The sequence below is a fragment of the Gekko japonicus genome, unplaced genomic scaffold (assembly GCF_001447785.1).
Source record: "Gekko japonicus isolate JY-2015 unplaced genomic scaffold, Gekko_japonicus_V1.1 scaffold64, whole genome shotgun sequence".
Classification (NCBI taxonomy): Eukaryota; Metazoa; Chordata; class Lepidosauria; order Squamata; family Gekkonidae; genus Gekko; species Gekko japonicus.
In genome coordinates, this window is record NW_015170277.1 from 450,575 (window position 1) to 465,479 (window position 14,905).

The following is a 14,905-nucleotide window of genomic DNA, read 5'->3' on the forward strand; positions in this document are numbered from 1 at the left end:
ACAGTAGGCTCATCCCCCCCCCCCCAATAGCTAGCAACCCAAAACAGTCCAGTGGAGCCTGAACGGTGGGTGTTGCCTTCTGACACACTTCAGGGGGTGTGGCATATGCAAATAAGATCTGCTAATGAGTTATGCTAATGAGCTCCTGCACCTCTTTTTCTACGAAATGACCCCTGTATGTATGTAAATTAAAACAGCAAGATATCTTAAAACACACAATTTAAATAAAACAAGAACATATAAAACTCGTAAGAGCTAGTAAACATAGGTGCTAATAAGTGCCAATAAGGGGCCAGTTTGGTGTAGTGGTTGTGCGCGGACTCTAATCTGGGAGAACCGGGTTTGATTCCCCACTCCTCCTCCACTCGCAGCTGCTGGATGACCTTGGGCAAGCCGTAGTCCTGACAAGAGCTGTTCCTGAAAAAGAGCAGTGTCTGTCAGAGCTCTCTCAGCCCCGCCTCCCTCCCAGGGTGTCTGTTGTGGGGAGGGGGAGGGGAAGGAGTGGGTAGTGAAGGGCGGGGTATAAATCCAATCTCTCCTCCTCTTCCTCTAATAAGTGATGGCGGCATCCGCTCGGCACCCAGGTGGTCAATGACCACCATAGTCTGGGTTCTTGCCAGGCTGTTGGTTATTAAGTTGGTACTGATATTGGGACCAGGGCCATACTATTGGGAGGCGGCACCCTAGTTGAAGGCCTGGTGGAAGAGCTCTGTTTTACAGGCCCTGTGGAACTGTAAAAGGTCCCACAGGGCCCTGATTGTCCTCCAGGAGCTCATTCCACCGGTACGGGGCCGCCACAGAGAAGGCCCTGGCCCTCATCACAGCTAGCCTTGCTTCTTTAGGGCCTGGGAGGGCCAGACGGTTTTGCGACCCTGTTCTTAGTGCTTTCTGGGGAACATGTGGGGAAAGGCGGTCCCTTAGGAGCGGAAGAAATACAGGTAGCATCCTTAGAAAAAATGGCCGCTAAAAACACCTCAGGTTATTCTCGCTGGTTCACAAGCTTGATGTTACCAGAAAGCATCCGTGAGATAGTCTTCCTGGGAAGAGCCCAGCTGGCAATTATGACCAAGCCCCAAATGCTGGAGCTCCGGAGGAGGGGGGGCGCACAGGTCCTTCAAGCAGTCCACCTCATTGCCACAAAGTTCCAGCACCTGCCGGGGAGGAGGAGAGAAAAGAACTGTTGGGGGAACGGAAGCCGGGAGCCCGTCTGGGCGTTTGCATACATTAGACGGCATTCGAACTCAACTCCTGTTGGCCACCAAGAATGACTGCCCTTTTCCTGTGCCATCAACACTTGCAGTGCCCCAAACAATACAATTTTAAGAACATAAGAGAAGCCAATGTTGGATCAGGTCAATGGCCCATCCAGTCCAACACTCTGTCACACAGTGGCCAAAAATCAGGGGTCATTTCGTAGAAAAAGAGGTGCAGAAGCTCATTAGCATAACTCATTTGCATAACTCATTTGCATATGCCACACCCCCTGACATCACCGGAAGTGTGTCAGAAGGCAACACCCACCACTCAGGCTCCACTAGACTGTTTTGGATTGCTAGCTATTGGGGGAGGGGTGCAGATCTGTCCTCGCAGACGAGTGAGAGCTTGTACCTGAATAAAACTTGGTCTTAAAGGTGCTACTGGACTGTTTTGGACCGGGGGGAGCTCTGCAACTTACCTGGCTGCTTCTTGCTCTGACAGAGGGCTGCTGGGAGCAGGGGGTGGGGCTTGTTGCATGTGCCCGCCCCCTGGGCTCTTTACTGCCGGAGCTCCGCTCCTGTGTGCTCCTGCAGGAAATGACCCCTGCCAAAAATACTGGGTGCCATCAGGAGGTCCAGCGGTGGGGCCAGTTGTGAGCCAGGCACTGTGGGATTTAGTGCAATTCCACAGGGTATGTAAAATGGAGATGTTCCACCAGGTCCAGGTTTGGCATAAAGAGGCTCCGGTCCCAGGAAGCCTAATATACAGAATTTCTGCCTGGCAGGCAGCTACAGACAGCACAGGGGAAGGGTGGGACGACAGGAATTCTACCTCCAATCCCAGAGGATAAGAATATCTTTAAAAATATTGCAAACCTGTCCAAGTTACAAAACTTGTGGGAAGCTGCTTTGGTCCACAGCAAAATCCCCATGTCACCAAGGCATCATACCTTTATTAAGACCAACAATAACATCACCAAAGCGATAAGCATGTTTTTGCATTCTGGAGAGTCAAGAACAAAACTAACAACTAACAACTGACAGCTGAAAGTGAGAGAGCCCTTGTCTCCTGGAACTTTTACTGACAGTTGGTGTCAGAAGGATATCTATAAGATCGAGGAACCCACTATAACAGTGGTGGCGAACCTATGGCACAGGTGCCAGAGGTGGCACTCAGAGCCCTCTCTGTGGGCACGCGTGCCATCGCCCCAGCCAGGCCCAGACCGTCATTAAAGTGTCAAATTCTCTGCCAAATAATTTTAAGTAAATGAAAGCCTTTGGGATTGCTTTCCTTACTTTGTTTGGATCCTCTTAAGTTAATGTAGGAGTTGTTTTTTCTAAAGTACAACCTCAGTATTCAGGTTAAATTGCCGTGTTGGCACTTTGCGGTAAATAAGTGGGTTCTGGGTCGCAGTTTGGGCACTCGGTCTCTAAAAGGTTCGCCATCACTGCACTATAAGAAGAGCGGATTGTGTCACCACAGCCATCGGGAATTCTTGTTAGCACTTTTTGAGTTGTACAGTTAAATGATTTTAGAATTGTTTTAATTCAAATTCGTCACATTTTACTGTAAATTATGTACTGATTTCATGTCAGCCGCCCTGAGCTGGCTTTGGCTGGGAGGATGGGGTAAAAACCCAAGAAATAAATAAATAAAAGAAGAAAGAAGAAGGGCAAGGAAGAGGTTGTTTCAGGGCCTGAGGTGGAAGTCCCAAGTCGGCTGCTTGTAGCTTTCTTGAAAAGTGCGTGGTCCTCCTCTCCTCCTCCATTTTATCCCCAACTCTGTGAGGTAGGTTAGGCTAAGAGAGAGTCACTGGCCCACGGTCATCCAGTCAGTCAGCTTTATTGGCTGAATAGGGATTTCGGTTAGGGTTGCCAAGTTGACATTTCTCCTTACCGGGGGACTCCCGTGCTGCGGCTGGTGCGCACGCGCGTGCGCTTTGCGCGCCACATGCACGTCATCCAGAAGAGACGCGACCACGCCGGGCACGCTGGGTGCAGGGCCACGGTCATCCGAGGGAAAACTCTATGGTTTTCCCTCGGATGACCGTGGCCCCGCCCCCAGCGTGCCCGGCGTGGTCGCGTCACTTCCGGGTGATGCGCACATCGGGGTGGGGTTCCCCCCAGGGGCGGGGAACGGGCCTCTGGGGCGGGGGTTTCTGGGACTTGGGAAGCCTAGTCCCGGTCCAAAACTCTGACTGCTGTGCCACACCGCCACACCACGAGACCTCTCCTCAAACACTGGGAGACAAAGAGCGGAGCAACTGCAAAAATGACGGAGGCTCATGAGAGGGCATGTGACTATTCACCTTCAGTGTTGGAGGGAGGTTGGTGGAGTTGATCCTGCTGATGTGATTGGCGCTCAGGATGAGCTCTTCCAGGTTGGGAAATTTTAACAAATTGGCATCAATTTCAGTCACCTGGGGTTAAAAAAAACACACACACACGTGACCACTAAATCACAGACCATCCAGACCACCCCTCTTCCTGTGAGGAACAGCACCACCCACCATTATGTGTGTTGCCAACCTCCAGGTGGGGCCTGGCGATCCCCTGGAATCACCACTGATCTCCACCCGGCAGAGATCAGTTCCCCTGGAAAAACATGGCAGCTTTGGAGGGTGGACTCCGTGGCATTAAAGCCTGATGAACTCCCTCCCTTCCCCAAATTCTGCCACACCTGTTGAGTGTAGAGCCTGAGAAAGGCGGAGTTTGGGGAAAGAAGGGACCTTAGGAGCAGTGTTCCCTCTAAGCTGAGTCAGTGTGAGCTAGCTCACAGTTTCTTAGCCTCCGGCTCACACATTTTTGTCTTAGCAAAGGAAGGAGGGGCTCCAGAGCAAACTTGTTTATGCCGCAGCCAAGTTGCTCGCTCACAACTTTATTGCCAATAGCTCACAAAGTAGAATTTTTGTTCACAGGACTCCACAGCTTAGAGGGAGCATTGCTTAGGAGGGTAAAAAAGGTAAAGGTTCCCTTGCTCGAAAGCCAGTCAAATCCGACTCTAGGGTTACGGTGCTCATCTCAGTTTCAAATCCAAAGAGCCAGAGCTGTCCAAAGACATTTCCGTTGTCATGTGGCCGGCATGACTAAACACCAAGGTGCACGGAACACTGTTACCTTCCCACCGAAGTGGTACCTATTTATCTACTTGCAATGTCTTGCTTTCGAACTGCTAGGTTGGCAGGAGCTGGAACTAGAGATGGGAGCTCACTCCATCATGCGGCACACTCGGGTCTCGAACTGCTGAACTACTGACTGTCCACAGCCTGCAGTTCAGCGTCTTAATCACTTGAGCCACCGCAGCTCCTGCTTAGTAGGGTACAATGCCCCCAAAGCAGCCATTTTCTCCAGGGGAACTGATTTTATTCCAGGGGGTCTTCAGGCCCCGCCTGGAGACTGGCAAGCCTACGCACAAAGGTAATCCAAATTCATGCTTGAGCCTGAGCAACAGGAACAAATCCGGGTCGCCAACCTCCAGGGGATGGCTGGAGGTTTCCTGGAATTTCAGCCGGTCTCCAGGCTACCGAGATCAGTTCCTCTGGAGAACGTGGCTGCTCTGGAGGGTGGACCCCCATGCCGCTATCCCCGGCCAAAGTCCCTCCCCTCCACAAACCACACCTTTCCCAGGCTCCGCCCCCAAAATCTCCACTGTACCTAACCCAGGGCTAGCAATCCTAGAAGAAATGGACATCAATGCTAATTTATGGGATCTGCTGCAATTTCGTGAACCTGTCCTGAAGCTCCTGAAAACACTGCGGCCCCATTTTACAGATGGAGAACACCGAGGCCAAGTGATGCAGACATGGCAGGCCCGGAGGTGACACATGAGACGGGCCCCTGGATGGCTGGATCTCTCTGTCCACTCTCAGGTGTCTTTCCCCCCCAAAAACCCCGAAATCTCTCAGCCACTCACGCCTCTATTCACGATCCTGAGCGATTTGAAGTAGGAGAAGATGAAGCTGTCTTGGATGACCTGCGGAGTCCGCACGGCCAGCTCCCTCAGCTGCTGGTCCTCGGGGATGCAGTTGGGAGGCAGGGCCCACGGAGAGCCGGGGCTTCTCAGGAACTCCGTGAGCGCTTCCGCGGTCTCTTCGGTGGGAGGGACGAGCTGGTCACACAGCGCCACGCTCATCTGTCGCTGCCCAAAGCGCCACGTGGCTTTGGCTTTCCGAGGGGAGAAACGGGATTTGTTCTGAAGAGAACAGAAGATGGGAGGGGGACACACACATGAGCGAGCGAGAGAGAGAGATTGGATTTATACCCCTTGCCTTTCACTACCCAAGGCAGTCTCAGAGCCAGGGGTCATTTCCTGCAGGAGCGCACAGGAGCGGAGCTCCGGCAGTAAAGAGCCCAGGGGGCGGGCACATGCAACAAGCCCCACCCCCTACTCCCAGCAGCCCTCAGTCAGAGCAAGAATCAGCCAGGTAAGTTGCAGAGGGCCCCCCCGTCGACCCCCGTCCAAAACAGTCTAGTGGCACCTTTAAGTGTTATTCAGGTACGAGCTCTCCCTCCTCTGCGAGGACAGATCTGCATGTCCCCCCCCCCCCAATAGCTAGCAATCCAAAACAGTCCAGTGGAGCCTGAGCAGTGGGTGATGCCTTCTGACACACTTCCGGTGATGTCAGGGGGTGTGGCACATGCTAATAAGTTATGCTAATGAGCTCCTGCACCTCTTTTTCTACGAAATGCCCCCTGCTTAGAGCGACTTACAAACTCTTTTCCCTTCCCCCTCCCCACAACAGACACCCTGTGAGGTAGGCAGGGCTGAGAGAGCTCTGGCAGAAACTGCTCTTTTTCAATAACAGCTGCGGCAGAACTACAGCTTGCCCAAGGTCATCCAGCCAGGTGCAAGTGGAGGAGTGGGGAACCAAACCCGGTTCTCCCAGATTAGAGTCTTAACCACTACACCAAACTGGGGACTTTGGCTGGGGGGGCCACCCAGCAAGGAAAGCAACCAAAGGCTTGTGAGCGACCACTTCAACAACCAGAGTCAATACAAGGTTGAGCAGTACATGCGGTATTTCTTTTTTGGTTATTTATGAAAAGCATCCGGTGTTTAGGAAATGTATATACTGCTTCTACCGATTCTTGCTTGAGATAGCTGAGAAGTCAAAACACTACCATAAAGTAATAACAGAACTGAGCAAGAGTCCAGGAGCACCTTAAAGACTGACAAGAATTGTGGCAGGGGAGGAGCTTTCGTGAGTCACACACGGCATGCACCATGACCTGAAGAACCTTCCGTTTTCTATATTTTGCAACATCCAGCCTGAAGAAGAGCTTTGGAGAACTCAAAAGCACACTGTGTTGTGTCATGCGGTTGCGTCCGTGAATCTGTCTTTTAAAGTCATCTATGCCTGTGGCCATCACTACATCCTCTGGCAGCGAGATCCGCATTTTAATCACTCATTTGTGTAAAGACATATTTCCTTTTGTCTGTCCTGAACCTACTGCCCATCAGCGTCATTGGATGTCCCTGAGATCTGGTACCTTAAGAGAGGGAGAACCAGGGGTCATTTCCTGCAGGAGCAAACAGGAGCGGAGCTCCGGCAATAAAGAGCCCAGGGGCGGGCATATGCAACAAGCCCCACCCCCTGCTCCCAGCAGCCCTCAGTCAGAGCAAGAAGTAGCCAGGTAAGTTGCAGAGCCCCCCCCCCGCCCCCTGGCCCAAAACAGTCCAGTGGCACCTTTAAGACCAAGATTTATTCAGGTACAAGTTCTCCCTCCTCTGCGAGGGCAGATTTGCACATTCCTTCCCCCCCCCCCCCCAAGTAAACAACATTCAAAAACGTCCCAGCGAGGCTCAGTGGAGCGGTGGGTGTTGCCTTCTGACACGCTTCCAGTGATGTCAGGGGGTGTGGCATATGCAAATAAGTTATGCTAATGAGCTCCTGCCCCTCTTTTTCTACAAAATGACCCCTGGGGAGAACAATTTCTCTTTGTCCACTATTTCCACCCCCTGCATAAACCTCGATCGTGTCCCCCCCTTAGTCGGAGAAGTCCCAGAATCTTCAGCCTTTTCTCATGGGGAAGGTGCTCCAACCCCCCCTTCCCTTATCATCTCGCTTGCCCTCCTCTGCACTTTCTCCAGCTCTGCGATACCCTTTTAAAGTTATAGTGACCGGAACCGCACAGAGTATTCCACAGGACCACCCTATCCTCCTAACAGCTTTGTCGCCTGGCCCTGCCTCCCCTCCCCCCCCATCTCAAGCCCATGCTTGAGCCCTGCATTCAATGCCTCCAGATCTCAACCCTATCTATAAGGCTAAGCGGGAGACAACAACGAGTCGGACAAAGCTCTGGGAGCCCGGGAAGGCATTCAAAATGTCTCTGCCCCGCAGTGGAGGAAGTGAAGGGGGAAAGGGCACTTGTCAGTCTGGCCTACCTCACAAGGTTGTTGTGAGAGGGCCAAGGAAGCGACCTCGGGCTTTCTGGAGGCAAGGGGGAAGAGGGTGTACACACACACACAAACACACCCAGAGGGCGGTGCAAGGGTCCCTTAAGGGGGGCGGGAGGCGGCGCTGCCCCCCACCCAGCCCCCCGGCCCTCTCCTCTTACCCAGCTCCCAGTCCCGCAGGGGAACTGGTCGAGGCAGAGCGTGCGCAGGTGCATCCAGAAGGCGTCGGAGGCGCTGAGGCCGCCCATGCCGGAGCCCCCGCGGCCCACTCGGAGGAGGCGGCGGCGGCGGCAACACGTGGCGCCCGCCCGCCCAGGCTAGGGACCGCCCCGGGTACCAGCTTCGCGTCCTCCGTTGCTAGGTGACGGGGCCGGTCGCTAGGAGACGTCGCCGGGGCGGCGCGGGGAAAGCCGATTGGCTCTGCCGGAGGCGCCTTCTTTCCAAGCCGCGGCGGATTGCAGCAGCAGCACTTTCCATCCTGCGGGGGCTTTTCCGGTTTACGTGCACGGCCGGCAGAGCGCCGATCCAGGTTTACTCGGAAGGAAGTCTCGCGGCCTCAACTGGGCTTACTCTCGAGTCAGCTTGGATCGCACCCGTCGCCTGATTGAATTGTACTAATTTTCCCCCCGTCAAGTCGCAGGCGACTTATGGCTATCCCGTTGGGTTTTCAAGGCAAGGGACGTTCAGAGGCGGTTTGCCATTGCCTGCCTCTGCCTAGGGACCCTGGGCTTCCTCGGGGGTCTCCCATCCAAAATATTAACTTCGCTTCCGAAGATCTGATGAGATAGGGGGCTATCCAGGTTAACACAGAAGTAACATTTGTTGTTGTTGTTCAGTCGCACAGTTGAGTCCGACTCTTCGTGGCCCCATGGACCAGATCACGCCAGGCGTTTCGGTCTTCCGCCGTCCTCTGAAGTTGGCTCAACTTCATGTTCGTTGCATCGATGACACTGTCTAACCATCTCATCCTTTGCCTTCCTGTCTTCTTTGACCTTCAATCCTTCCCAGCATCAGGGTCTTCTCCAGGGAGTGCTCCCTTCTCATTTGGTGGCCAAAATATCTGAGCTTCAGTTTTATTATCTGGCCTTCCAGGGAACAGTCAGGGTTGATTCTTTTAGGATTGACTGATTTGATCTTCTTGCAGTCCAGGGGACTCTCAAGAGTCTTCTCCAGCACCATTAGAGTAACATTAGAGGGGGAGTAACATTAGAGGGGAAATAAAACCTGCAGTTTAAGCACGACACAGATTGAGACAGGTGGGAATGCTGAGCTGGTCAAAACGAATTCCCAAGGAGCAGCCCTGACAGTCGGCTGCAGCAAAAACAAAAAAATCTATCGGCACCGTCAAGACCAACCATGTTGAGAAGATAGATCCAGGTAGTCAGCCCTGTTGGTCTGAAGCAGCAGAACAAATGTAGCGTCCAGTGGGGGCACCTGTAAGACCAACAAAGGTTTGTTCTGGGTATAAGCTTTCATGTGCAAGGCACACTTTTTCACATTTAAAAAGCCCCAGACTCTTCAGCCTTTCCTCATAGGGAAGGGGTTCCAACCCCCTCATCATCTTGGCTGCCCTCCTCTGCACTTTTACCAGCTCTGCAATGTCCTTTTTAAGATACGGTGACCAGAACTGTACACAGTATTTTTAATGAATCCAGTCCAGACAAGCCCAGAGACAAATGTCGAGCTTCGCTCCAAGAGACAATGGACTATGCGGATCCTAGCCCGCTCCAATCAGGGGGCTAGGTTCCCAGTCGAGAGCCTATGGGACTCTCAGCCACTGTAAATAACCTATAGGGAAGTAGGGGTGTGTTTTGGGTGGCGGTTTCTCGGGGGATATAAGCCGGCCTGCGAGCCGGCCCAAGTCGTCTTGTTCCGGATAGAATAAAGTACACTTTGCTGAAATCACTCTCCGTTTGTGTACTTTTCAGTATTCCAAATGAGTCCACACCATAGATCTACTGATGAGTGGGCAACTGGCAAATGCGCCACTGACGAATGCGCTGCCGGAATACATCCCGGCCCACACGAAACATCGACTGGTTATTGCCTTTGTTTGTTTATTGCACGCTGCCATAATTTTCACTAAGAAGAGGAGGAGGAGATTGGATTTCTACCCCGCCCTTCACTTGGAGTCTCAGAGCGGCTTACAAACTCCTTTCCCTTCCCCTCCCCACAACAGACACCCTGTGAGGTGGGTGGGAGAACTCTGACACAAACTGCTCTTTCAGGAACAGCTGTGCCAGAACTTGGGACTGACCCAAGGTCACATCAGCAGGTGCAAGTGGAGGAGTGGGGAATCAAACCTGGTTCTCCCAGATTAGAGTCCGCGCACTTAACCACTGCACCAAACTGGCTCTCTTACAGTAACACTAGTACTGTTAGCCATTTAGGCTTTGCTTATATATTCCATTGCATTTTAATGTATTTATTTATTTAGCGTTTTAATGTTGTTCGCCACCTTGAGCCAACCCTGTGGCAAGGCGGGATAAAATGGAAATAAAAAAAAAATGGAAATAAATAAATAAACAAACAAATACACAGTCTCATGCAAGTTCAGACCCCATCAGCCTATACTTGAAATTGGGATTTTTTTTGTCCCAGTGTGCATCACATTACATTTACCAACAGTGAACTTCACTTGCCACATTGTTACCCACTCAACCAGCTGGTGAAGGTCCTCTTGGAATTCTTCACAGTCAGTCTTGGTTTTCACCATCCTGAATAATTTGGCATCATCTGCAGACTTAGCCACTACACTACTCAGCCCTAGTTCCAGATCATTTATGAATAAATTAAAGAGTACCAAAGGTAAAGGTTTCCCTTGCTTGAAAGCCAGTCGGATCCGACTCTTGAGATGCAGTGCTCATCTCCGTATCCAAGCCGAAGAGCCAGCACTGTCCAAAGATGTTTCCGTAGTCATGTGGCCGGCAGGACTAAACACCAAGGCGCACGGAACGCTGTTACCTTCCCACCAAAGTGGTACCTATTTATCTACTTGCAATTTCTTGCTTTCGAACTGCTAGGTTGGCAGGAGCTGGGGCCAGAGACGGGTGCTCACTCCGTCATGTAGCACTTGGGTCTCGAACTGCTGAGCTACCGACCTTCCATTTGGCAGTTCAGCATCTTAACCACTTGAGCCACCACAGCCCTTAAATTAAAGAGTACTGGCCCCAATACCGATCCTTATGGGACCCCACTGCTTATGTCCCTCCATTGTGAGAACTGTCCATGTTCCCTCTAATCTGTGGAGTCTTGTGAGCAAAAATTCTACTTCGTGAGCTACTGGAATTAAAGTTGTGAGCCAGCTATTTGGCTACTGCATAAATTGGTTTGCTCTGGAGCCATCCTGCCTGAGCTAAGACAAAAATGTGTGAGCCGGAGGCTAAAAAACTGTGAGCTAGCTCACACTAACTCAGCTTAGAGGGAACAGTGCTGTCCATTGATTCTTACTCTTTGTTTCCTGTCATTTAACCAGGGTTTTTTTATTTAACCAGTTTTTACTCCATAAGAGAACCCATCCTCTTATTCCATGACTGCTAGGTTTACTCAGAATAGTGAAAAGCCCATTAGCACATTTAAGACTAACAAACTTAATTGTAGCATGATCTTTTGAGAAACACAGCTCTCTTCATCAGAGGCAGATGAAGAGAGCTGTGTTTCTCGTAAGCTCATGCTACACAATAAAGTTTGTTAGTCTTAAAGGTGCTACTGGGCTTTTTACTATTTTGCAGCAACAGACTAACACGGCTAACTCCTCTTGAAGTTTACTCAGGAGTCTTGGGTGAAGTACCTTATCTGAAGCCTTTTGAAAGTCTAAGTATACAATGTCTACCAGGTCCATTGTTTACATGCGTGTTCACTTTCTTTCTCAAAGAATTCAAAAAGGTTGGCGAGGCAGGACTTCCCTTTGCAGAAGCCATGCTGATTTTCCCACAGCAGGCTTTGTCCCTCTGTGTGCCTAACAATTCTATCTTTGATCACAGTTCCTACTAATTTGCCTGGGACAGACATTAGGTTAACTGGCCTGTAATTAAAAATCGGTGTCACCTTCAGTCTTCTGATACAGCAGCTGAATTTAATGATAGGTCACATATATGACAGCTAGTTACCGTCTCTAGCCTTAAAGTAAAACAGAAAACTTGGTGATTTGCCATTGAATTAGCAGATCAGCCTGACAGCCCAAATCCGAACCACATTTTTAGGATCCAGCGGCATCCAAAGCCACCCTGAAAGGGCATTAATGTCCGTAGCTGTCTCAAAGCAGGGACTTGGCAAAGAGATAGGAACACAGGTGAAATCAAAGCTACCACTGGCCACGTCACGATGACAAGCACCGCTGAGATTTGGGAGGCCCTCCTAAGTACATAAAACCTCCGCTGTCACCTCTTTTCACCTCCAATTGCTTTTCTAGCCTGCTGATCCAATCTCTCTGTGTGTCATTTCTTTCTCAGAAATGACCCTAGAGGAAGAGAAGAGGAAGTGAAGGATTCCATCGAGGTGCATTTGATTTGGGTTCTTATCTCCTGTGGGAAGGGGCTTCGGGCTCACAGAGCAATTCACCCTCAGTCCTGTTCACTGGAAAAAGGAGAGGCGTCAGAATGCGGGGGGTGGGGGTGGCCCTCTTCCTTGGCCAGACTGTGCGGCTTCAGCGCTACTGATTCATCCCTCATTCTGATAATTCATCAAGCCTCAGAACTGGCATTTCCATTCACATCATTGGCATGAAACTGATTTTTTTGAAAAATTATCAGATTTTGGTGGCAACAAATCTTTTAAAAGTCATATTCAAGATTGAACAAGGGCTATATTTGATTTTAAAGACTCACAGAATCATAGAGTTGGAAGGGACCTCCAGGGTCCTCTAGCACAATGCAGGAAAATCACAAAAAGGCTGATCTCCTGACTTTCTATCATTTCAATCTCTCAGACAGAATTTAAAATAGTTTTTAAAAGTTTAAATGAAACAAAAGGTATTATGACGCATCCATTTATTTATATCCCGGTTTCCTCCCCATTGGGGCAGCTTCAAACGTCATTCTCCCTTCCTACATTTCCTCACAACAACAACAACCCCGTGAGGTAGGCCCGGCTGAGAGTTTGCAACAGGCCCAAGATCACTGAGCGAGCTTGCATGATAGAAGCAGGGATGTGAATCCAGGTCTCTTGGGATCCTAGTCTACACGCTCTACCCACTCTACCACAATCAGCCTAAACAAAACAAAACAAATAAATGGGCAGAAGCAGCAATCTGGCACTGGACTTTTGTAGGCCGCATTTCTCCCTGAAGGGACCCAAAGCCGCTTACAGAAAATGATCGATATACAAGTTTTCCAACTAATAATACACTTAGGTAAAGGTAAAGATTCCCTTGCACGAAAGCCAGTCGAGTCCGACTCTAGGGTTGCGGTGCTCATCTCTGTTTCAAAGCCGAAGAGTCAGCGCTGTCCGAAGACGTTTCCGTGGTTATGTGGCCGGCATGACTAAACACCAAGGCGCACAGAACGCTGTGACCTTCCCACCGAAGTGGTCCCTATTTATCTACTTGCAATTTCTTGCTTTCGAACTGCTAGGTTGGCAGGAGCTGGAACTAGATACACTTAATACACTTAAATAACAGCAAAGGAAGTGAAAGCAGGCAAGTCAAAAGGAGAGTAGTGTGGCAGGATCAAGGCCCCCTGTGTAAGGCACCTGAAGGCCAAAGGGTCTTTGGTACAAAGTTTGGTGTAGTGGTTAGGAGCGCGGACTCTAATCTGGGAGAACCAGGTTTGATTCCCCCCTCCTCCACTTGCAGCTGCTTGGTGACCTTGGGCAAGCCAGAGTTCTGTCAGAGCTGTTCTCTCAAGGACAGTTCTGGAAAGAGCTCTCTCTCAGCCCCACCTACCTCACAGGGTGTCTGTTGTGGGGAGGGGGAGGGGAAGGAGTTTGTAAGCCGCTCTGAGACTCCGAGTGAAGGGCGGGGTCTAAATCCAATCTCCTCCTCCTCCTCCTCCTCTTCTTCATGGGGGGGGGGGTTTGCCTCACAACATCCTGTGCATGTTTTCCCTGATTGGTAAAGCTGCCTGGGGAAAATGCTACGCACGGTAACTGGCACCAGTTTTTGTCTGGTCAGGGCTAAAAGCTGCAGCTGCATGTTCCAGGCTGCCCCCCCCCCCCCCACCTAGAGCTGTGGGTCTTAGCCCTGCAAGAGAAAAATTACACCTTGGAAGGTCCAGTTATGGAACTCCAGAGCCGTGTGCAATTTGGGTCTTAGGAGGCTGAACACAGACATACTCTGATATGAAGAGCTCTGCTAGATCAGACCAACGGCCCAACCAGTCCGGCATCCTTTAGCCAACAGTGGGCCAGTCTGATGCTCCTGGAAAGGTCACAAGCAGGGAACAAAAGCAACAGTCCCCAGAAAACACTAGAGGTATACTGCCACTGTACAAGGAGGCACCATTCAGCTCTCAAGGCTAGTAATCACCAATAGACCTATCTACCTTTGTCAGTTAATCCCCACACCTTTAAGACATCAAAGCCAGTGATCAAATGGAGCAAAGCTCTTGGGGAAGCCATTAGAGAGATATTGCGTTGATCTGTATTATTGTTATTCCGGTTGTGCTCCATGAAGAGATTGGTGGAGAACATCTACAGACAGACGAAGTTGAAAAAGATATTCGAAACCACTTTCTTATTCCGGAAAAGCGTGTCCTCTCTATCTCTTACATTCCTTGCTTATATATTTTTCACATGTATTACTCTTTTTCCACATTATTGAAGTTTTCCCCTCTCCCCTGTGTTTCCTTTTTTTAACTTTTTATTTATAGTTTTATACACTCTCCCCTGTGTTTTCAATGGATGACAGTGAACGGAGTTATACGCAATGGAGCTTTAGAAAGTGAAGGATTTCCAGTCCGCTTTCACACACACCCCCTTTTTTACAGCTCCGTCAAGACGCTTTAAAGTGATAACGCTAACAAAAGCAATCCAGGAACGTAGCCAGGACCGTGTTAAGAATATTTACATCAAGATTTCGTATTGCATTAGCACCATTTTCTATGGTCTTCAACCACGGGCCTATATATTTACCTATATTATCTAGAATGGAGTATCTAAAAAGTAGTTTAATACACAATTTTTATAATCTTTTTATGAAATTAGAAATATTGATGTAATAGATATGTTTTAACTAGATAGATGAACATTTTCAATGAAAGTTAACTTGTGTTTAAGTTTAAGGGTAAATTTGTAAACGTATGTACGATCCCCATCTCTTGGGTTTTTAGACGGTTTTCTTTACTTTCTCCCATAGATGTAGTTTTCCTCCCTGGAT

The 14,905-nt window shown here is 50.0% G+C and overlaps 1 protein-coding gene across 1 annotated transcript in view; it reads right to left on the reverse strand.

The window, feature by feature from the left end:
- The window catches only part of LRRC43 (leucine rich repeat containing 43), a 34,225-nt gene extending 26,384 nt beyond the window's left edge, over positions 1-7,841 (reverse strand). The window contains exons 1-4 of the mRNA XM_015417645.1: positions 7,755-7,841; positions 5,110-5,388; positions 3,506-3,616; positions 1,012-1,151 (exon numbers count right to left, since the gene is read on the reverse strand). Of these exons, the coding sequence (XP_015273131.1) occupies positions 1,012-1,151; positions 3,506-3,616; positions 5,110-5,388; positions 7,755-7,841 (617 nt within the window). The remainder of the gene's footprint in view (positions 1-1,011; positions 1,152-3,505; positions 3,617-5,109; positions 5,389-7,754) is intronic.
- Between the last annotated feature and the right edge of the window lie 7,064 nt (positions 7,842-14,905).